Source organism: Heliangelus exortis, chromosome 2, assembly GCF_036169615.1.
Source record: "Heliangelus exortis chromosome 2, bHelExo1.hap1, whole genome shotgun sequence".
NCBI lineage: Eukaryota > Metazoa > Chordata > Aves > Apodiformes > Trochilidae > Heliangelus > Heliangelus exortis.
Genome location: NC_092423.1, coordinates 18,040,700 through 18,064,323, shown reverse-complemented (window position 1 = coordinate 18,064,323; position 23,624 = coordinate 18,040,700). Strand labels below are relative to the sequence as shown.

General features: G+C 36.2%; 1 protein-coding gene across 6 annotated transcripts in view; it reads right to left on the bottom strand.

Moving 5' to 3' along the window:
• The window catches only part of ARHGAP21 (Rho GTPase activating protein 21), a 107,217-nt gene that overhangs the window by 16,335 nt on the left and 67,258 nt on the right, over nucleotides 1–23,624 (bottom strand). For 4 of the 6 annotated variants that reach the window (XM_071735010.1, XM_071735011.1, XM_071735008.1 and 1 more), the window contains 3 exons: nucleotides 19,563–19,617; nucleotides 13,172–13,201; nucleotides 9,760–11,710 (listed from right to left, as the gene is read on the bottom strand). In XM_071735010.1, the coding sequence (XP_071591111.1) occupies nucleotides 9,760–11,710; nucleotides 13,172–13,201; nucleotides 19,563–19,617 (2,036 nt within the window). The remainder of the gene's footprint in view (nucleotides 1–9,759; nucleotides 11,711–13,171; nucleotides 13,202–19,562; nucleotides 19,618–23,624) is intronic. The other 2 variants (XM_071735013.1, XM_071735012.1) reach the window with 1 other exon arrangement.

Here is a 23,624-nt window from a genome sequence, read left to right as displayed (position 1 = left end):
CTTAAATCCAAGAATTCAGCTGAGGAAAAAGTTCCTAGGTCCTTGAAAGCAACAATAATTATTCAAATTGTTATTACTTCACAGTGGAACTAATCAAGAGGAATCAAAACTGGTCTTAGAAATAGGCAAGCTTTAAAGAAATAACATTGCTACAGAAGAGAAATAACTGTTCAATCCCTCAAGAGGTTGAAGGTCAGCTAATGCTAAGTTTTTACATAATAAGAAGTCATTATAAAACAAACCATGACATAAACCATACGAGTTACTGCCTCCTAATTTAATACACTGGCAAACTCCACAGCTGCTGACCAATAAACACCAAAACCTAAACAACTACGTATATCACTTGTATTTTGACTTTCCTCTTTGATGCTTGCAGTATTTGTTTCTCTTCCCTGGTCCCTTGATTCACTGGCATATTTGCACCTCAAAATTCCTCAGTCCTTCATGCAGCATGCAAAAGAATGCATTCAGCTCACCAATCAATGAAAACTGTCCAGAACACAGTGAAGTGTTCAGAACAAACAAGGCAGAGAAGCCACGCGGAAGAATTTCTTTCAGTTTGTCATCTCAGGGATTGCCGATGTTCCCTGTAACAAAATGTTAAAGACTCCGGGACTACCTACAGTCTAACTTTTCATTTGAGAAAAGGACACTAATAAATCTGTTCTGTACTACTGTCTATGAAGTGACCTAAAAGGCTAGCCACTGGAAAATGAGCCAGTGTGGTGACAAGACCTTTTCCGGCATGGGGGATGCCGCTTGTCACCTCTATTTGAACCCAAGCATGCAACTGGTTGACAGCTGAATGTGGTCATTTTCAGAAGAGCCTTTCAATACAGAAACACTTATGGGAGTAAGACACTTAAAACAGGCAACACAGCTTTGAACACAGGTAACTTCCACTAACTGTTTTGCTAGTTAAAGCAGAGAGGAATTCATGCATCAACACAGTTGTCTTCCCGTACAGCTGGAGACCAGGGACCTACAAAGAGAGGAAGCATCTGTACTTGATGTTAAGTGACCTGGAAAAATACTAACTTTCTGACTCTGAAAAGACACAAATTTACACTGAATAGGCTCAGAGGCAGAATGAGAGTATTTCAAAACTGAGGATTACAGGGGTGAGAAAGCATGACAAAGTGGATGCACTAACCCCACTCTGTGGATGAGGAACTAAGGAAGAAGAGTTAACCAGTTTTCCAAAGATTAAAAGGACTGAACACCAAAAAATAACTGAAGTACAGATGGGTATCATACCCTACACTATGCTACTAAAATACAACTTCATAATGATTAATATTTAATGCCTTTGTTTATACCTGAATCTCCTAGAATATTTCTTCATGATTACACATGAAGTTTGAAACTGACAATCTGAATGCTTGAATGCAAAGCAGGGCACATCTACAGAACCTTAAATATAACTTAAATGAATCACTGAATCATTCAGGTGAGAGCAAACCTTGGAAAGTTCCTGAGCCAAGCTTCCTCCTCTGAGCAAGGTTAGCACTAAATTCAGAGCTCTTGCCCAACAAGTGGAAAACAGAAGGATATGATTCTCTTCTGCATGCACAACTTGCTTTTTTTCCAGTTAATATGAACCTCTCCCAATCCTCATGATCCTTCAAAGTTGATAGTATCTCTGCCATGACATCAGCCAACTCTCTTGGCACATTCAAATGCATTTCTTTGGGTCAGATGGACATGTATGGCTTGTGCTGCACTAGAGCCACCCTCAAAAGCTACCTGTTTACCCAAGCTGCTTATGAATGTGGGTTTTGTTTTTTTGTTGTTATTACAGAAATGGCTTAGTTAACTAACTCATAACACAAACATGAAGAGTAAATTCACAAACTAACTTTAATACAGAGATGCTAACCATCAGGGGATGCTTGGGCTAGCATTAGCAGAGAAAGGTGATTTCTCCCACCAGCCCCTGGGGATACAGATTGCTAAATCCTTCTTCACTAGCAATAAAAAGTGACTAAAAAAACCCTAGCTTCCCAAGGCTAAAAAGTCATCTTTCATATTTATTCCCCTTTGGACATGTCAGGCCTGAAACTATCTCAATACCTCAAAAGACTCTAATAAGAAACTGTATTATTTAGTAAGTGCAACAGACCATGTTACCATTTAAAACACTAATTAGGCATTTCAGTTAAAACAGACAAAGTGAATATGTGGCTATAAATGTTAATTCAACAAACATGTAGTTTATCAAAGACTATGTGATACCTAATTAAGAATTCAAATCATAAAAATTATGGTTGTGCAGTAAAATACACTTGAAACAGCTTAAAATTGCTTTTCACGTGAAGAATACTGAGACAGCATGCACCCCCAAACACAAAAATTACTCAAGATGCAGTTTGCCAAACTACATACATTGAAGAGGATTACTGTATTTTAATATTATTGACTTTCTGAAAACTATATCCCGTTCTTGGATTAGGTATGTGCTTAAAGATACCTCATAGAACTTAATGTAATTTTGATTACTCATAAACCCTGGGGAATTCTAACAGTGATTACGCTCTGGAAAAAACCTCAGCCATCTGCAGAAAGCTACTGGGAGATAAATCACACAGTTTTCTATCTCCAAAGCAAAGGGCTAAAATGGTAACTAAAAACATCTTCACTCAACAGAGGCACAGCTGTGAAGTTTTCTATCTACTGAGATGGCATCTACCTGACAGCCATTACTCAGTACGTATTTTAACCACTGCCTCTATTTCTTCCATAATTTTCTCAAACAATTTTGAGAATTTTTTTGAGATGTACCTTAAAAATTCATCTTACATAGCAAGTTCATTTGTTTATGGCAGAAAGAACACAGAAACCCATCAAGCTGCATTTAAAAACCTGCCAGAAAGACAATAAAACAAACAACCACATATACAACCTCAGGTGTGTAGTGAGAAGGCAAGAAATAACCAATAAAACAAAAATTCTTTAATAAAAAAAACCCAACAACAAATAAACCAAGCAACAACAACAACAAAAAAAACCCTAACTGAAAATAAATAAATAAAATAAATAAATAATACTGAAAAAAATAAATAAAACTGAAAATAAAGAAAAGCCTGCAGCCTGCTATCACACATGGTTGTGCAAAGGACTAATAAACACCCCAAAGCAGCAAATTTTTTCTATGCAGATCTTGAAGAACAAGCTGCTGCATCTTAGAGTTTGACTTGCAAGGGTAAAAGCTCTAACAATTAAGGGCTTCAAGAGTAAAAAACAATTTTGAAAGAAGAAACACTACTGCCTGGATTCATCATGACTTGTTACATCATTTTTCAAAAGAGAACCTTTTAAAAGGTTTTTGTTAGTTTTTAAGTTCTTCCAGCACCGACTGCCTTTACAAAGAACTCCTTCGTATATCTACTTTATGTAATTATCCTCCTGTAGCCAAAAGAATATAATGCAAACATGTCAGCATGCTGAGCACATTCATTTCTGCAAGCCACAGAAACACAGGACTGGAACAAGCCTCCTGAATCATCAAACCCACTCCTCTGCTAACACACCCATGTAAATAATATGTTGGTTATACTGACAGTTTCACACACACACACACACACACACACACAGAAAAAGGCTTTCCAAGGTTATTTTTCATGCAAAACTATTCTTAAAATCTGATCTGTGGCAGCCTTTTGCTTATTTCAGTTTTGACTAAATGTGTAACTATCTTTCTATATAAAGCAATTCTAAATGTTTCTCTTTACTGTATTACCCCAGCACAGTAAAAAAGCACAATCCTCCATATACTTTTTTGGGGGCCAAGAACCCTGATGGCATTCCTTGTTGTTATTGAATTATAATGATATACTAAGGATGACTTATGTTTTGAATATACAACCCATTACCCAGCAAATCTGCTTCTTCTAGTCAATTAAAATTCTTCTAGATGCTAAGAATTAACAACTTCAAATTTTAAATTTTAGTTTAAAGAAGGAGTTTTGAGTTACAGAGGCATTTGAACAGTATTTAAAATGCTAATTTGTAATTTTGTGCTTTGGCTCCTATACTTTGGAATACCACAATGATTTAAAAATTGTTCTTTGGATAAGAAACACTGAGATGTTCAGCCTGAAGCAATAGTGATTTGGCAAGCCACTGTAAAACTGTGAAAAAAACAGAAGACTGATGCTTATCACATTGATGATGGGTTAAAAGCTGTGCCAATGCTATCATTCAATAATGGGAGCAATACTCCCTCAAAAACAAACATCTGTCAGCTCTAATTTCTGTTGCATTTACATTTATATTTTTTTAGTTTTATAGAAACTATTTTCATAGAAAATCTAGGCAGTAACCTGCAGGAAAAAAATATCACAGTGGCTGAAGATTTTCATATTCATCTTGACTTCTTTCTAGCAGGTTTTGCTAAAATTAAAATGTCATTAAAATGTGCTGTATCAACCATCTGTATTTAGCCACCATTTGCCCTTAAGGTACCCACACATTTTGGGTTGTCGAGCCATGAACTCTGCTGAAGAAATTTGAGGTTTTGACTTTCTCTCTGCGTGATGTTTATCTCTTCTCCCAAGAAGACAGAATGAATACAGCCTCAAATTACTTCTTTACTGTACAGTTTCTCCTAACCCTTCTCTATTGCTACTATCATAACCCCTTCTTTCATAGAGTAGCGTGGAAGCTTAGCAATTCTTCTAGTTTCAAGAAAATAACTGCATGCAGTATGTGTGTGTTTTCACACACATATTTCTCATCTTCTGCACTGGAGTCTAAGCAACCTGCATAGCGAGGCATAAAGATGTAGAGGAAGGAGAAAAAAGGTATGACATGTATTTCACTTAAAAAAAGGCAGTATCCTTTTAAAACTAGTACTTGGGAGTTATGTACATGACTTATTCAAAGGTAGGTGCTGATCAGGTAAACCCTATACATCTCTACTTCCAGCACTACAGAAGAATGCCATCAGACGTGCAATAAAGATGCCTGAAAATTTTTAATAATGCTGAGTGTTTTAGAATGTTTCACCTTCTAATTCCTTAGTTAATTTATTTTCAGAAAAAACTATTTGGTAACAAAAAAGAAGGTTGCGTAGAATTCACTAGAAGGCAGCAAAGTTTATCCTGTTGATCAACAAGTATCGAAATACTTTTATTGTCACAGAAGGTAGAAGAAAAATATATATGGGAACAAAGTAAAAAAATCTTTTTGTTTTTGAAAACCAGCATGAAGATCAGCTCTTAATGGTAAAGTGCCTGCTTACCAGCACAGAAATCGCTATGGTTCATTACCTGCACTAAATGTCAAAGAAAGAGAGAGAAAACTGAGTGGCATGGAAAGGATGAATCAAGATTATCAGTTTGATGGTCACCCTTAGACTTGGATCAGAAATTCAGCCAGCAGGAGAGAGGTCTTTAAAAAACACATATACACAAAAAGCAGAATAAATACCATGTAGTTAAAGCTCTGAAACTCCTGGCAAATCTTTATCTAAATCAATGTAGAGTACTGGACAGCAAAATTTTACTGTAGTACAAAAGAGAATGGAGAAATTTATGAAGCACTTAAAATCACATTTGGCTCAGCAATGCAGTAGAGTGAAAATGGTTGGAGAATAAAAAGTACCAACATTAAGTATCATATCCTTGTCCTGTTCTTCCACCTTTCCTTAGGTCTCAATTTCAGCCACAGAGAGGATTCTCATCTAACTGGGATGTTACCAAAGACTAGCTCAATATTTTTATCTGGTTAATATTCTCTGATTTATTAAAAAATGAATAACGGAATGAAGTGACCTGAAATTTTTCTGGGGTAAGGATGTACTAGGTATTTTCAAAACTGCATTTACACCTCTGAGGAAATGCCCTCATACTTCTCTGACACTGCCTCATGCCTAGAAGAAAAACTGTCATAGGATGACTACAACCTTGTTTGATTTGAAAAAACAAAACACCTTAAACTTCAAGATGATGTTCACTTGGGCTGAGTATTTTACAACCTATCCATTTACAAATAATTTCCACGTGACAACACACTTGAACATTGGAAAGAACATTCACCATGTAGTAATGTAAACTGCACTGACAGCCACACACACTACAATTAGGTTAAGGATTGAAGCAATTGCTCTAATTTCACTCACATGGGTAGTTTATTGAACTTAATCTGAGAGTTGGATTATCCTTTATTTTTTGTTGTTTTTATCCTATAAAAAATGATGAAAGAACAAAAAACCAGTCCTGAGCTACCTGCAAATCTCAGACATGCACACAAGACAACTGTGTTTAAGAAACGTATTATAATAACTATATTCTGAATTGACCTTTTCTCAATAGAATGTTAAGCAGCATTCTAATTTTCATCCCCAGTACAGGTTAACACATCTAAAATTACCCAGTAGGTTAGAATTTATCATCTGCTGTTCTCACAGAGAAACTGTGTAAAAATTACAAGTTTGAAAAAACATACATTGAGTGCCACAATTGCTAATCCCATTACTGATAGAGAAAAGGGTATTTTTACTACCCTAGAGAACATGAGACCACTTCTAGGCGAAAGGAATAACCTTTTATTAGACTAACTGGTATAGCCTGAAACAATTTCAAGTATTTCAAGAACAGTTTTAATTTGGATCTGAAATAGAAACAGCAACTTCCCAAGCTAACCACAACAGCCTGCACTCAGTAGCATGTGGAAAGCCTGCAATACCAGGGTATAGTTTTCTGTAAAACTGGCAGCTTCCTCAACTCCCAGAACATCTGCTAACCTGAAGAGTTTGAGTGCACAATATTTTGCCTAATTTTTTTCAAATAGATCGTTTTTTCCTACAAAAGATACTACAAATAACTACTAGTTTTGCTCTGAACAGAACTCTCACTTTTATCAGCAAAAGCAAATCAAAATCTGATTTCTCAGTTTCAAACAGCTTTTTATGAAACTACTACTGCTAAAAGAAGTTCTTCAGCAACCCACTGTAACCCCAAGAATCTACTGGAAAGAAGAATCAACAAGCAAGAATCTACTGGAAGCAAGCTCAATGGCCATTCTGCTTGGACTTCTGTTTGTGGTGCAAGTCACTGTGCTTTTATAAAGAAATACTCTAATATCCTGATGTTGTGTTATTCTCCAGAGTAGGTTAGTCACAAAATACTGTGGCAGGAGCCAACTGTTGCTGGCTGCATTTCTACCAAAATAAGGTCTGGCTGTACCTCCTACTTCTAATGAGCAGAAAGTGATAACAAAAATAAACACAAGTATTTAAAATGGCAATAATACATGAACTTGGAAGATATTTGCTCCAAGAATCTACTGCACAAATACCTTCAGTAAATGCTTTTATGAAATGAATTGCATATGAGAAAACCTAATACTGCAAAAAAAGAATTATGTTGATGTAAACATAAAGGCAGCAGAGAGGTTGCCCAGGTATGTCTTTTACTTGAAGTATCATCTTTCTCAATCATCAGAAAGAAGGAAGGGAAGGGAAGAAAAACTAAAACCCCAGTCCAGAATAGAAAACAGAAAAATCCAAGTGGTTTTTCTTCAGAAGAATTAAACAGTCTTTAGCTGAATTTCAAAGCAGACCTAGGGTTTTATCTGCCTGATTAAATATGGCTTTTAACAAGTAAAGCTGTAATTATGCATAATAATAGTGGAACAAGCAAATTTACAATCATGCATGTTAATTCTAACTTCAGAAGATGCCCACTCTTAATGGTGTTTGATATTCTTCCTGATTAGAAAGGATTTTTTAAAATCTTCAATGTTTTGGAGCTGTGGTGGAAATTCTCCACAGCACCTGTACAAGGACAAGAATTCCTTGCTAGGAAGGAAGCCACAAGTACTGTATTGGCTCAGACCATACCCTTGTTCTAGCAACACCACTTTTTAATATTTCTGGAGTATTCAGAAAGTTCCTGTCCATGAGGCTAAGGAGCTCCTAAGAACTCTCACAATCCATGGGCTGTTATACCAAGAGGCTGCAATGGAGGGTTCCAACTTTGTTTCTTCTGACTGTTCAGCTGTCAGCTGAACAGCTACCAGAGTACAGTACAATTACCATGTTTGAGGCTTGTCTGAACTTGAATCATCACATTTCTCTAAAATCTGGAAGCATGCCACATATGTAAGAGTTCATGGCAAATCTTTGTCAAAATCAAGACAGGAGATTACACAGAAAAGATTGGGCTTGATTTTACACAAACTTAATCTGACTTTTATATATTTAAATTGTACTGGATTAGAAAATCAACTGCAAGCAGTTCTAAACAACACAAATACTGCACATAACTTAAGTCGAGGGCCCAACATTGATTTTAGGCATGGTATTAAATAACTTTGCACCAAAATGGGTTACACACCTTACAAACTTGTAATCCTTAAAGAAAGATCAACAGGGTCTAAAGAGGATTCCAAAATTACAGTGAATACTGGTGCATTTAGTAACCAAAAAATTCTATACAATTCCCATTCAAAAAGAAAAAACAAATAGAAACCCCATCTGCTAGCTAAGAAACCATCTTTGTTACATTTTAAGTTCTGTCAAAAAAACACTTAGTTATTATATCTTTTGTATGATTCCCATTCTTTGATGCACACAAAGTTTCTTCACTAATTTTTGTTATTTAAACTAGCAGATCTCACAGATAATTCTAGGGGGAAAAAAATCACTGCTGCATATCCACAATAGCAGACAACTGTGCTAAGACAACATATCTGTAAGTCCTTAATCTAATCTGTAGAAAAACTGAAAAATATTGTGCTGTTTTTCATGTACATGACTCTGAAAATCAAAATTCAGTATTTTCTGAATAAAGTACACACAGTCAGGTATCAGTCCATGTGGAAAAAGGCCTGCAGATATCTAGACTCCATCCAGAACTGAAGGAAATTCAACTCAACAACAGTGGGGCAAGGACAACATAGACACTGACCACTTGAGTAGAACAGAAATGCTCTGCCACTGAAGCTCTCTCTTCAGCAGATGACTCCATTTCCCCATGTATCCAAAACTGGATTTTAAATTTTTTTTCTACTACTTACAATCCTTCCATTTGTTTGTCTTCCAAATTATGTCAAAAAATGTTCAGTCTCCTTTATAAGCTCCCTGTAATTAATTCCAGCCCACAGGAGAATGTGTCTTCTCACATTCTGGTCCTACAAACCCTTTAATTCATATCCACATTAGCAAATTCACTTCATTTTATTGCTGTCCTTTCACCTGAAACTGCTTTCCTCTCTTCCATATTCGTCTCAGAAAGCTTTCAGTTAACCTGTTCTGATGACAAGGTTTTTATTTTTCCACAAACTACCCTTACTTGATTTGCATCCGTAGTATTCCTTTACTGGATTCCAAATATAGTTTATACCAGAGAGGTAAAAATATTTTGAAAGGTGATGCAAATGCTATTAGTCACACACATAATATCAGAGTATTATATGGAGTGATAACCAGATGTGGTTATATAACATAGCCTTCTCTCCAGAGGGTTAAGAAAAAGTCTAGAAAAATATTACATCACTGTCATCTTTTTTCACATTGATACTCCATGACAAAAAACCCAAAAAAACAAAAAAACCCAAAAACCCAACATAAAAACCCCACCACCAACAAAAAACTTTGTTTCACCAGGCTAGTATTTCTGTACATGAGAAAATAGCCCCTGTGCTCCTTGTCCTCAGGGTTTACAGAAACAGCAGTGATACACTTGGCATGGTGCTCTCCATCATCTTTAGCAGAGAAAAGAATTTGATGTAAACTGCAATAGTTTAACTCACCAATAAATGGAATAGAAGCCAAGGAGTCACCAGGTGGGCTGGAACCTGATGCTTTCCTTTCTTCTATTCTTTTTATGTGGACTTCTCTCCGAGCATCATTAGGTAACCAACAGGTGGTTTCTGAGGCTGCTTCTTGGTCATTTACAGCAAGAATGTAGGAATGATGCCTCAAAGGCTGCGGAGTTTGGTGGCCAGAAGGTGATTTGTCTCGCATGACCACTCTGTCTTTGTCATTTTCCTGACCATCCATTTGCAGAATTTCAGGCTCATGGACATCTTCCCTTTCAAAATCATGAATCTTTTGTCTGATGGAACCATCTACATTGTCAGAGGTAGTTAAGCTCTCACTCATTGGGTGAACAAGTTTGGTGGAAGCTGGAGACAGAGAGGAGGATTGGATGGTTTTGCCAGTTACTGTTTTGTGATCCAGAGCACTTTCTGCTCGGATACTTGGCTGTTGGTTTAACAGACCACACTGATGCAAGTGATTTACTGTTCTTTGGTCTTTGCTGGCAACAGCATCTAGTCCCTGGTTAAGGGGAAAAGATGGTTTTGCTGCATAGGGAGCAGAGTTCTTCAAAGAGCTACTTTTAGAACTTCTGGCTGGTGTGAGAGACAATCTCTCTTGTGAAACAGCTGTAGGTTTTAAAACTCCACCAGGAGTCTGCAAATCTCGAGAAGACTGCAACATTTTTATATCTGGTGGAACTTTCTGAAAATGAGAACCAGGCAGAGAAGCTCTACTACCTGTTCTCCTGTTGTCTGAAATATAAGCACTTGGTGCCATTGAAAAATTTTGACCTCGAAGGGACATATGAAATGCATGCTGTCTAGATCTCTCATAAATACCTCGCCGATCATCTTGTTCAGTAAACCCTGTCCACTTGTAAGTCTTTCTCCTGTCTCCATTAGTATCTGCAATCAAATTATCAGAATGAAAATTTTCTAGCACTTCACCCTGTTTGCTGAGATAATCCCATGACCGAGCCCTATGATTCTTAGCATTAACTGAAGATGAAGTTAAAGTATCTTGTGAAGCACTTCGTGGCCACTCTTTCATCAACACAGGATCTTCAAGTCTCTCCTGGGAGACACTTCTCTGCCGGATCTGAACAGACTGTGGAACCCTGTCGTGAGAGGTGCTCCTGCGCCGTACCTGTGGAGCAGTGCGATTTGGCACCACCTGGTTATAATCAGTTGTATTCTGAGAAGCTGCTCTCAAACTATCCAATCTTTCCTGTATTGTTCGGGAGCCATACATGTGCATGCGCCTATTATCAATGTACTCTTTGTAGGTTTTGTAGGTCTTCCAGTCTATATGCTGGTGGGACGTTGGAGAACTGTAATGATTAGTGGAGACTGAGGGCGACTCTGTGACTTGAGCAGGAGATCTAGTGTTTGGGATTCCTTCTGGACATACTACATAATTTGAAGCTTTACTTAGTGTTCCAGTTGGATCAACTGGCCTTGTTATTGGAGTCTGGGGAAGTACAATGGCAGTGGACACTGAAGAAGACGGCGACGTAGTCCTTGCTTTTAGACTGGTTTGATCTTTTAAGCCGTATCTTACTTCCTCTGTCCTGTGTGATGGACCAGCATGATTATTTCTACATGATGGCAAATCTACAGCCTTCTCAGAAGGCACAATAACAGTCCTTACAGTTTCATTGCAAACACACACAGCTGTATTCGATTTTGCAATGTCTGTTGGTGATGGAGGCACTTGTATTTCCATTCTGTAGGCCCTCTCTGGCTGTGTCAATGCCCGTACAGGTCTACTGACTTGCTGTTTCCCTAGTGAGAAGTCAGAAGATAGCTTGTCACCAGCTTGTGCCATAACAGAAGCTGTGGATGTCAGGCGTGGGTAACATATTGGTGGTGGTTCGGGTATGTTGTGGGCATTGCCACTGTAGGCTTCATTGCCTTTCAGGTAAGCATCTTGGGAATATGCCTGTGAACAGAAGATTAAGTGAGTACTCAGTAGTGAGGGAGATGGAAAAGTTCACCAGCTAGCATTTGCACTATAAGGCTTCAAGAGAGGGAAACGAGTACAAAATACACATTATCCATTGTTTTAGATAAAATGTTACTTAGAAAGATAAAAATAGCACTCCATCCCCTTAGTAAACAAACAGAACAAGCAAGAACACTACATATATTCTCTCCCTCAACAAAACTTAACTGATGACCAATTCTAGGAATCGCTGCAGGTGGACACAGAGGTAGGTTTCCCAAAATCCACGAGCACAAAACACAGTACTTTTCTCCCCCTTAATTTTGTTTTGTATCATGATGCTTCACACATTCTTCCTGTTTAAGCTTCATGTTGCCGGAAACCAGAATTCCACAGCGACTGAGAGATCAAAATGCTGCATAGTAGATTGAACTAGCACTAGAAAATTCTCTATTCTCTAAACTCTGTTCACTTAATATAGTGAAAAGTACACACAAATACACATACACACACTCCTCTAAGATGTCTTCTACATAAAAGCTGCTGTTTCAAAACATAAAATGAATAAACTGAAGCAGTAAAATCTTTGTTGTGAACCAACACCCTATAAGTCTTATATTTTACAGCCAGCCAGTATATGGCATAAATCTTACTGAAAAAAAAATATTAATATGTAAAATTTACATTTTGAAGTACAAACAGTATGAAAATTCATATATATCCATAACTGTCCATACACTGTTAAAACACAAACTAAATTCTCTAATATCCTTATCTGCATCTTTATGTTTAAAAACCTGACTCCTGAGAATAAACTGTTACATCACATTTAGTGTTTCTGTAGCCTTTTAGAAAAGCAGCATTTATCATTGTGAAATCAAGAGAACATTCAAATATATCAGTGAGAAAGCACACATCCCACTTAAACAATATCCTGTTATTGAAAAACTTTAGCATGACTTCGTTCAATTTAAACATAATGAAATAATGAGAACGTAGAGCTTGCCAATGCAACAGAATATTATAATGATTTCTCAGGGCTTTTACACATTTAAGCATGGTATCATATCACAGCATTCCCTGTCCAAATCATAACATGCTCAATTCCAGAATATCAATGTGCCCTGCTTTAACACTAGACAGGTTATAAAAGCCCAACTGCAGCCATAAAATTAATACAGAGCAAAGTACAGAGGAGGGCGAGGCATTTACAATATTGCTGCAATGTTATACCGAGCGTTAGTAAAGTGCAAAATATTAAAGCACACTGCAAGAAAACTGACCAAATAACACAGGCATAAACAACCAATTAAGAAATTAACATTATGGATAAAATCCTGCTCAGCCTATCTAGCTTCTTTCCAAGCAAACTCGCCGTTTCATATTCTAGCTTCTCACAAATCATGAAGAAAAACATGCCTTACAAAACCAGAGAAATGGCTACTGTACATTTCTTACCAGTGCTGTGACATCCTTTGTAAACTGCAGCTGGCAGAAAACAGGAAAACATAGTAAAAGCTGCTTACAGATGTAAAGACAGAATTATGTTGTCATATTGATGTTGGATACAGCAAGCTAAAAATACAACTACACCGATTTCACTGGAAGGTACCAACATAGGCAACGGGCAGTAGAGCATAAAAAAATAACTTCAATCTCCTTGTGAGCATGTCCATCTGAGGCTTTCATCTACTCCTTGCATTTATCCTCTGCCCTTACAGAAAGCAAAATACATTTGTGCCATTTTGTCTTGGTGCATCCCTACAGCTGCCTGCAGAGAGCTCTGACTCCGTTCAACAAGGCTTCCCTTCTACTGTCTCTCCTTTCCCCTGGGCTGCTACCATTCCTGCTTCCTGGTGACGAAACAACGGATTTATTATGCATTTAAAACAGCACACCCCTTCCCCACATATATCTGAACACGACCACAAGCTGTCAGCTGACTGCAGCTGCTTTCATGCCATACATCTGAAATTAGAGGAATGATGCTGCAGAAACACTCTGCTCATGTGATTTGTGTTTTTTTTTTTTCTCCTCCACTCGTAGTAAAAATAAAGCCAGGTTCCCACTGGCACATTTAATGGAGGAAAGGAACATACAAAGATAAATATTTCCAAATACTTAGCTAAATAGCTGTTTAAGATCTTGATAAGCCATAAGAATTATTTAAAAGAAAAAAAAAAGAAAACAAAACAAAACAAAACAAACCTGAAAAATATGCTGAAGACCCAGAAAACAGAGCAAGAGACTGTTGCATGCAAGATAAAGAAACAGGAAAAAAAACACCCCCCTCTCTATCCCCCTCAATCAAAAAACAACTAATACTTTATATAATAGATAAAACACTTTAAACACCTGGGATACACATTACACCACTATAAAATACACTGCACTTATATTTTAGTAAAACATGTATGTAACAATGCTCTATTGCCTCTGATAGCAGAAAGCCTTCATTTCAAAACTGGTGTGATCTGACCACAGCTGAAGACTACAAATGAGTATTACAAATCAGTTCTCAGCACTTGACAAAATTTATTACAGATATTAAAATGTCTTCTTCAAAAGCCAGCATTTTCACAGGGTCCAAAATGAGTCAGCTGGGCTTCCCCCCTGGCCTCAGGCCCCATGACTGCAGGTATAGCTGGACTGTCAGGTCTCAGCAACACAGAGCTACTGCAAAAAAGGTTTTGATGATGGAAAATGTAGTTCTCTTTTCAACCTCATTCTACCTGCTTCCCAAGAAGTCACTTTAATGAACCTGAACTTCCCTCCAAGAAACAGCTTATAAATAGAGGCTGTGACATTTCCACAAAGGGATATTAAATATCGTTGTTTCATAGTTCTGATTATGGGCCTCCAGAGAAATGACTTGCAATTAAATGTATGAATCTGTTCTAAATAATGCTGTGCTGAATGACACACTATAAGCCTTTTTCCTAGGAAAGATTTTGTCTTAACCAGATGGTAATGATTAAATTTTTAGAAGACTAGAGACTACGAAATGTGAAGTAGACCAATATACTTATTAGCAATCATACACTATTTTGATACATATTTTGCTACTACATATAAAAAAGTTTGAATATTACTCTCTTTCCCCAGTAGTACCTCAAGTTATATAGTATGTGGAAATACCACCTTAATTTTTAAGTGACTGCAACATACACATTAAAAAGCCATTAGGGTTTAACTTAAGTCTTTAAATAGCCTTAAACATAAAAAAGCCTTCCACCTTAAAAAATAATTCTTTTTAAATATCCGGATCAGCGATGTTTCTGATTCAGACACCAGCCAAGGCCCTTGGATTCCTACAAGACCCAGGTATTCAGCAGCTTTTCAGAAATTCCAACATGATTTAAAAAAAAAAAAAAAAAACCCAAACACAACCTCCCCCACAAAAAAAACCCAAAAAAACACCAAAGCAACACCACCAAAAAAAACCACAACAAAACCAAAAAACACCCAAGCCAGCAGTAGTGTTTTATGAGCTCTATGCCACCTTCTCAAAAAATGGCAGCTATGGAAAGCCTACCACACAAATCAACAATTTAGAGTGACATTAAGAGCTTTGATGGACAACAGCATTACAGCAATTACTAGAAGAAAACTGTGGCACTTACAGTAAGAACTCTGCATGCTTCCAGTTATTGGGTACAATTTCTTCCCCACCTTGCAGTCTGGTTTTGTTTGTATCAAGTTTGCAAACTCCTGTGGCAAATAACTAACTTCCTACTGCAAATTTATATAAACATTAGCACACTAAGGGTTTAACTGGCAAAGGACTATATTCATATGGTATGGTATGTTAAATAAAAGTAAAGCAGCTAAAGCATTCTACAAGATATTTCATTAAACCTGAAATTCAGACAAAAGGTTTTGCTAGCATTTTTTTCCCACTTGATTTTATGCCACCTGATGTTAGAATAACGACAGCCAACGTACAAGTATTCTTCATAGGAATCATTGTTAAATCCCATACTTTGCTCAAGCTTCAGCAAAATATACCCTACAGCTGATATTCCAAACCCATAAAAGCATATATGCCATGAAGATGAGTATGCTTTATTACAGGATTAATAACAAGACTGAATTCAAGCAAACTACTTGCAAAATTGGAGATAAGCATTTTGATGAATCAGAAGCTAATGTGCCTGGCCAGCACTTTGCAAGACTGAGCTTGAGGTGTTCTTCAGTCCTTTTCCAACCAGTTTTTCTTAAGATTATGTTCCTTTACTACCACATTCTTTGCTTCCCACGTCCTAATTTACATTTAGCATGAGTATGGGAAATGCACACCACTTTTTAGCTGTCTTAAGAGGAAATATTTTCCAGTAATAGATTGCTCTTTTAAGAATGATAGTGATATGTAGCTCAACTAGTTTCATTTTACTCTGAGACACTCAGCAAACACTACAGTCAGATAACATCATTTAAAATGTTATAACCTCACACACCCTTTCTTCCCAGTGGCAGTGAAATTTTAGTATATAAAATTAACTGCCTTTAGCCCAATAAACTTAGTTTCCAAATACAAGCTCTGTAAGAGAATTTCTTGAAAATATTAGTGTAAATTGAGGCAAGTTGATGCAAACACTATTTTTTAACATATACTATGTTAACTAACAAAGTTTAAATCTCTTTTGTGATATTCTTCTTCTAGGTCACTATATCTCCACAACACCCCCCCTCCCTTCCATTGTACTTGCTGCCAGAGCTACAATATTAACCTCTGAGCACATTACTAACTGCATCAGTACAAAATGTGAAAATAAACAAATACTCCAAGACTCTGGGCTAAATGCAACTACTTATGAAAACATCCCGATTAAATAAAATTAAAGCAAATGAAACTATTTTACAGTTTGCCAATGAAACAGCCATGTTGCTCCCCTAGGTCTGATGCAACTGGATGGTGCCAGGATAAAACAAAAACAAAAAAAACCCCAAACAATACTGTTAAAGCTAACTATGTTCAGAGCTGTAATCAGAGATGTAAGGTTACTGGCGCATATAAACGAGATAAAGTTTCCTTATGTATGTTATTTTTCATTTTTCTTATTCTTTTTAATACACCATTGGAAATTTCAGGGCACTAAAGGGTCTTGAGAGCTGCCAAATTCCACACAGATTTATTGTATCAGAAATGACAAACCAGAAAACTCTTCTGCCTAAATTTCCCAATATACTGAAAATGTCCATATCATCTGACTAGAGAGAGGAAAAAAAAACCCCAAAAACTATGGTTCAGTTGACTTTTTTTCTTACCTAATTGTTCCCACCTAGGATTTTTATATTCCCTTACTATGATAAGAGAAACATTTCTGTTCAAACATGCCAGCTTTGTTACCAATCCACAGTTTGAATCTTCTGTACTTTTAAGGAATGATTAAGATGTAAATTGAAAGATATGCAAGAGGGAACTAAACATATAAAACACATACATCCTCCTTTTATTTCCACCATTACTAATATTTACAAAATGCCTAATAAAATCTTTTTGTAAATGAAGCTACAAAATTGTTTCTGGAACACTAAGGCATCGTTCAGCAGATTTGTACACTACCAAAATTTAATGGTGACAACACCTAGAATTAGAAGTAACTGCTACATTTTTGGGATATTCCTATGAGGAAATGATTGTTTTAAAACTTAAATTGAACTGTTGAAGATAGGATAAAAGTCAGGAAAGATGAGCTTTTGAGAGGGTAGCAAGGGTTGTGCCAGAACATGAAAGCTGAAAAATTAGTTTAACTTACCTATAGCATGTTTGTGTTTATATACACATATACAAACTAGATACCCATATTTACTGATTAGTAACTACATATATTTACATATAATAGACCATATATATAAACATAAATATGCTAATTACAAATAATCTTCCAAATTAGCACATCCAATTTACATCATAATGAAGATGCCATTTTAAGAGTGATATTTTCAAATGCCTGACATTTAAAAACTCAGATACATTTAAGCTCTATGCCTCTTTACATGCACAAGGAATGATTTGCAAACAAGCAAATGCCAAAAAAATGCCTTGGAAGAAATTGTCCTACAATCCTGCATACTAAGGACACCCTAACACGTGCATGCTAGGCACTACATAGTCTACTGACAAGAGTCATAACAAGGATGACCCATATTCAAGAATTCAAGTTTTTGTCATGAATAGGGCTGTTTTAAATATCCTTTTCCCTCATCCCCAAAATGACATTTCTGAGATCACACTAGTAAATGAACACAACTGACACAAACATCACTAATGTCACATTATTCCAGCTGTGCCCTTTATATACTTAACCTAGCAAGCAGTCATCACCATGGAGTAGACTCCCAAGTATCATAAATCTTAAACACAACCAGCATATTCCCTAAATATCATGAAACTATTTCATCCTCAATGCACTAGATAAACCTTTCATTAGCTCTTACTACAATATCCACTTGAGGCTGTTTTTACAGCATACCAGTATTTAATATCAAGTTTACTTTGATACCATCTGAAGATATTTACAGTGAATTTTATGACACATTACAACCAGTTAAATTCTTAATATAACAACTAAATAAAACTTCATTTTTAAAAGCCTAAGTTTTTCCTTTATTAATAATGGCATTGTGCCTCGCAATTTATTTTTCACTTTGCATTTAAACTGACACTACTATTACAGAGACTATTGTTATAATGTTCTTACATGAGTTGGACCTCATTCAGGAACAAGAATTTGCTCTGAGGTTCGTACTGTATTTAAGACATAAGATTTCCACAAAGCTAATACAGCACTAATCACAAATATAAAAAGAGAAGGGAAGGAGGGAAGGAATCAACCCGGTTTTTACCTTGCACTAATTCATTTAACCAAAACTCACTCTGTGCTCCCAACATTTCCTGTACTGGATTAGTGAAATATTTACTTATCAGGTGGCCTCAAAATATCACTTCTAATAATCCTGGCTTATTGGTCTGAGTTCCTATACTGGCCTCTATCCAGCCTCAGCACAAAACAAGTTTCTTAGTAATACTGGAAAACAGCTATTGAAACCCACAGGTTTTTCTGAACTGCTACTTGAACCCAAGTCTTACTATTTCTGTGTGCATTAGAAAACAGTTTTTCAACTACCAGTCAGAAATTCTACCCTGCCTGTCATTCTCCTTTCCTCTACTTCCAATTAAAAATCAGCTAGAGCATATCAACGCATTAGGTATTTTTCTCATTCTTCACAGTATGTGCTACATGACTTACTTTACTAATAGCTCTTTTGGACTTGGAGAAATTAAATGGTTGGTTAGTTATCTCTTAGACTGAGAAAAATGCAGGCACTAAATATTTACAGCAGTTACCATTTAAAAATGTGGTAATAATCTTTAGCACATTGATCATCTTACTTCTTTCCTGGAGATCCACTGTCACTTAGTGAGTTTTTAACAAAAGCTAACTGTAATCACCATATACTAATTTTTAAATTCCAATTTAGTAATGATTCACAACTTCTTTAGAATTATATGACCTAGTAAAGAAAGCAATTCAGTTCATAAATTCTAACACAAGGAAACTAACGCAAAACCAGACAAAAATACAAACATACTTCCAAGATTTATTTTTTTAAACAATGTGCTAGAAATATCACGTAGAGAAGGTATCCCCTCTGTACTTGGATTTCCTTGACATTTGAAGGATAGCAAGAATAAAAGAAAATATCTAAATATCTAAGCAGTGACAGACAGATAAATGCTAACTCTTTGATTATTTGCTGGCAGCACAGTTCAAAGACTTTGTAACCAACAGCAAGACATTTTTCTTTAGTCAATGTACTGTCTGAATATGAGCATCAAACATACCAGTTGAAGGATGTCCTCATCTTTTGGCATAACACTTAGCTCCAATATGCTGTCACTGAAAGAAAGAAACAAAAAAAAACCACTACACATGAACTTCTGGAAACAAAAATTCAATTCTTGTTGCAAAGATGATTCATTAACTTCCATGGGCTGAAATAATTCAAGAACTCCCATGCTCAACTATGTCAGATTGCTTTATACAACAGAAAGAAATACTGATATCCATTAGAGCCTTCACAAATAAGAGTAGCACAGAAATATGACTGAAGAATACATCTTTGCTTCCAGCAAAACCAGTCTGTCAAGCCAACATGTTGTTTTTGACAGTTTTATTGCTTTTTTTTTTTTTAATTCTTCTTCAGCCCAGAGGTACCTTAGTTGTTGAAGCTTCTCAGAAAAAAAATCAAAGTAGCAAATCTGAATACAAATTAGAACTTCTGACTTTCTTCCATTTAAAACCGAAGTCTGTTAGCACTCCTTAAAATTGTTGGGGAATCATCACATCATCTGAAAAGCAGGGCAATGGCAAAGCAAGCACTGACTTAATCTTTCTGCTCCAATCATCTCCCAGCAGAATCAACATAAGCATATTTAGTCAATCAAACTACATCTGAAATATGGATGAAAACCACCTGCTACAAGTTCAGAGGTTGTTACTCTGAACTGTTAAAACCAAAAGCAGCAGCAGCATAAAGATCCAGGCATCCAGACAGTTCAATCAATATACTTTAAATGCAGGCAAAATCAGGACACCAAATGTACAGTGTATTGGTTATCCAGAGTGAAATATTGTAAACTACTGAAACCCCACTAGTACTGAACAGAAGAAAGTATTTTCACAAGCAATAGAAAAGTATAAATTTGTAACATTGGATACAGAATGGCTGAAATAAGTAATCTCAGAGATAGAGGACTACTCTGTTGATACTGGAACAGGTAGAGAAAGACTGGCTACAAAGAGATTGCTTCTACAGACTGTTCTAACTAGGCTCACAAAATAGAAAACTAAGAGATTATGACTGTTACTTTAGAAATCTCACATTGTATGTTACAAGAAGACAGGATATTTAAACAAATGGATGAATACCAGCACAATTTAAAAAAACCAACAATCCAACTGGCTGTATCAAGCTAGTAATTAGCTTATCTGTACTGCTCAGTACAATGACAAAACTAGCACACAGGCCAAGAACTTCAGGGCACAGTGAGCAGCTTATGAAAGCACTGATAAGAAAATTAGTTTCCCATTTCTGCAGAAAGGAAACTCATCTTCTCAAAAGTGTAACGTGATTATTTTTTTAGTGCTCTTTTATAGGAAAAATGTTTTTATTTTGTGGTTCCTTTTCCATTTGTTAGAGACTGCAGACATAAGGCTGCATTCCAAAATAGAAGAGTAAGGGTTTCACAATCTTCTTAAACTATTACTCATTCTGGAAAAAAGTGTTCTCCAAACAGCATAAATTACTTGAGCTTTAAAACCCAAGAATAAGCAATAAGGTTTTCTTTTTAAGTCTATGTACAGTCAGGAAAAAAACCCCCACATCTTCAGAAGTATTGTAAAAATTTTTCACAATATTTAAGAAACACTTAAGTATTGACTTTTTAATATGCATATACACAAGCATTTCCTATTTTGACTGAATGCTTCTATTTAAGTCCTTTTATATTCTTATACAAGTACTTTTTTAAAAACAGACAAACAAACTAATAAAAAAAAAAAACCCAAACAAAAACCCAAAACACACACACAAAACAAAACCCTGAAAGGTGGTGGTGGGTGTGCATCAAAACTGTTTAATCAGTATGCATCAATTGCACTGTTTAATAACACTGTTAGCAGACTTACAAAAGGAGAAAGGGTTCCCATTCAGGAACAATGTTTTACACATAGTTCAAATAATGACTTAACTGTTCTGTTCCAGTTTGCCTGCAAACCCTTCTGTAGACAATTTAGATTCCTGCTTTGTATTTTGTCATGTGCTCTAAGAACTTTTTGCAATTCTCGAAAGAGAAACAAAAAGCATTAAAGAATACTTTTGGTGTATTACACTACATAGTGTGAATACATAATATCAACTAGAAAGTGTTAATAAGAATCATCACACAAAGTGGCAGCTTACACAAAAACATTAGACACAATATTGTGAATTCCCAGAGGTATCTACCATACAAATCAATTTCAGTACACATTTTGAGTGTCAAATGTATATTTATCGGGTTTTCAAAAAGGAGCTCAAGCAAGACCAAACTATAAGGAACTATTAAATCAAGTGATGAAGATAAAACCTTTAGTTCAGCAAGATCTCAAACCAGAGATTTCTGGAAAATGAGCTAGTAATATCTCACCCAACAGTACTCTATACTTTCAGTGTTTTCATAGTCTTCTCCTAAAAGTCCACTAGTGGACACTATCAGAGAGCAATCTAATGTAAAAGCACCATCACACCCAGATGCCTATGCTGATAAAAGAACAGTATGCTAAACCAAGCAGCATACACCATAACATAATTTTACTTTTCATGAAATGGCAGCACAAGAAATAAAATACTTTACATGCAAAACAAACCGTTCTGAGCTCAAAAATTCTGCTTTCAAGTAAAGAATTAGAAAGGGTCATTCTTTAGCCATAGAAGAAGCACTGCCTGTAAGGTACAAGGAAGCTGGAGTCTGAGTTCTCTCCATGGATAGGAATTAATATTTATCTGCTTATCTTCAGAAGTTCAGCTGAAGACTTCCTGATGGCTTATTTTCTGTATAAAACACTCAACCTTTTGTTACAATCTTCTCTGATGTACACATCTGGCTCAAGACAACAAATTGTTCTCCTCTCCTAACTAACAATAGCATTCTTTCATCTTCTGTGTACCCATGGAAATCAGAGGGACAGATGAAGCAGTGTGCTACACAGCTCCTGGCTGCACTAGATCATCACTAACAAGGCCTTCTTCAGGTGTCCCTGATTTATTCACAGGGGGCAGGGGCTGCTTTCTTCTAGGACAGTTTGATTCCTAACAGTCATGAGGCACACCTACAGTTAAGAAACCCTGACCGTGTGGGCCTCTGGAAGATGTGACTGTTTCCTCTCTTTTTTGGACTATCAGATTTCATTGACTGATTCACCTGTTGGGCATGAAATTTCCTGTGCCTTGGGTATACACTATTGCACTATTACTGCCTATACAAATACAAAATGAAAAAACAATCCATGGCTAGTGTAACATCCAGTAAAGGTTATATTAAAAAAAAAAAAAAAGTCCATCTTTCCAGCTCTTCTACAGAAAATACTAATGACATAAAATGCATTTCAGTCTGCCTTGCCTGTCATACCTTTGAACAGTTTCACTGTTTTTTAAAAAAAGGCACCTGGCATGTGTGTATTTTGAATCTTGAATAACAACTCCAATGAAACAGGAAGATCAAGACCTTGTTTTTCCTCCTGCTAACTGTAAGCATAAGTAAGCCTTAGTGCATGAAGATTCACTAGAAATAGAACGTGGTATGTGAGATGTATTTAGACAACATTTACCCAACCTGATCATAACACTTTTTTTTACACATAACTTATTATTATATTGGAAACTTTTTGCTATGGAACAGAAATTGACATCAAGAAAACTGTAAAAAAGGAGGCAGAAAGGAGACATGAAAATGAGTACCTAGATTCATGTATGGACATGTTTTAACAAGCCCTTGTGAGTTGCAGGAGTGGTAAACATTACTGTTTGCTCACCTCTGTGCAAGGTTCATAATTTGCTGCAAAGCAAGAGGAAAGCCAAGATGTACTGCAATTGTTTTGCAGATCTGTGATGGTATAAATCTCCTTTGCCCAAAATGCTGATACCTAGTTATCAGATTCCATAAGCAAGGTAGATTTTTATTTTCTTTTAGAATTGATGTGTATTTTAAGTTCAGATAACCTTCCTCTATAGAACTCACTGTGATTTGCTAACAAGGGATACGTATTGACATAAAAGGACTGTCAAAATTCAGTACACCCACTCTCAAACAGTTCTCGGAATTCAGGAAATACACGAGAACAGAAATAATAAAACTCACTGTGTT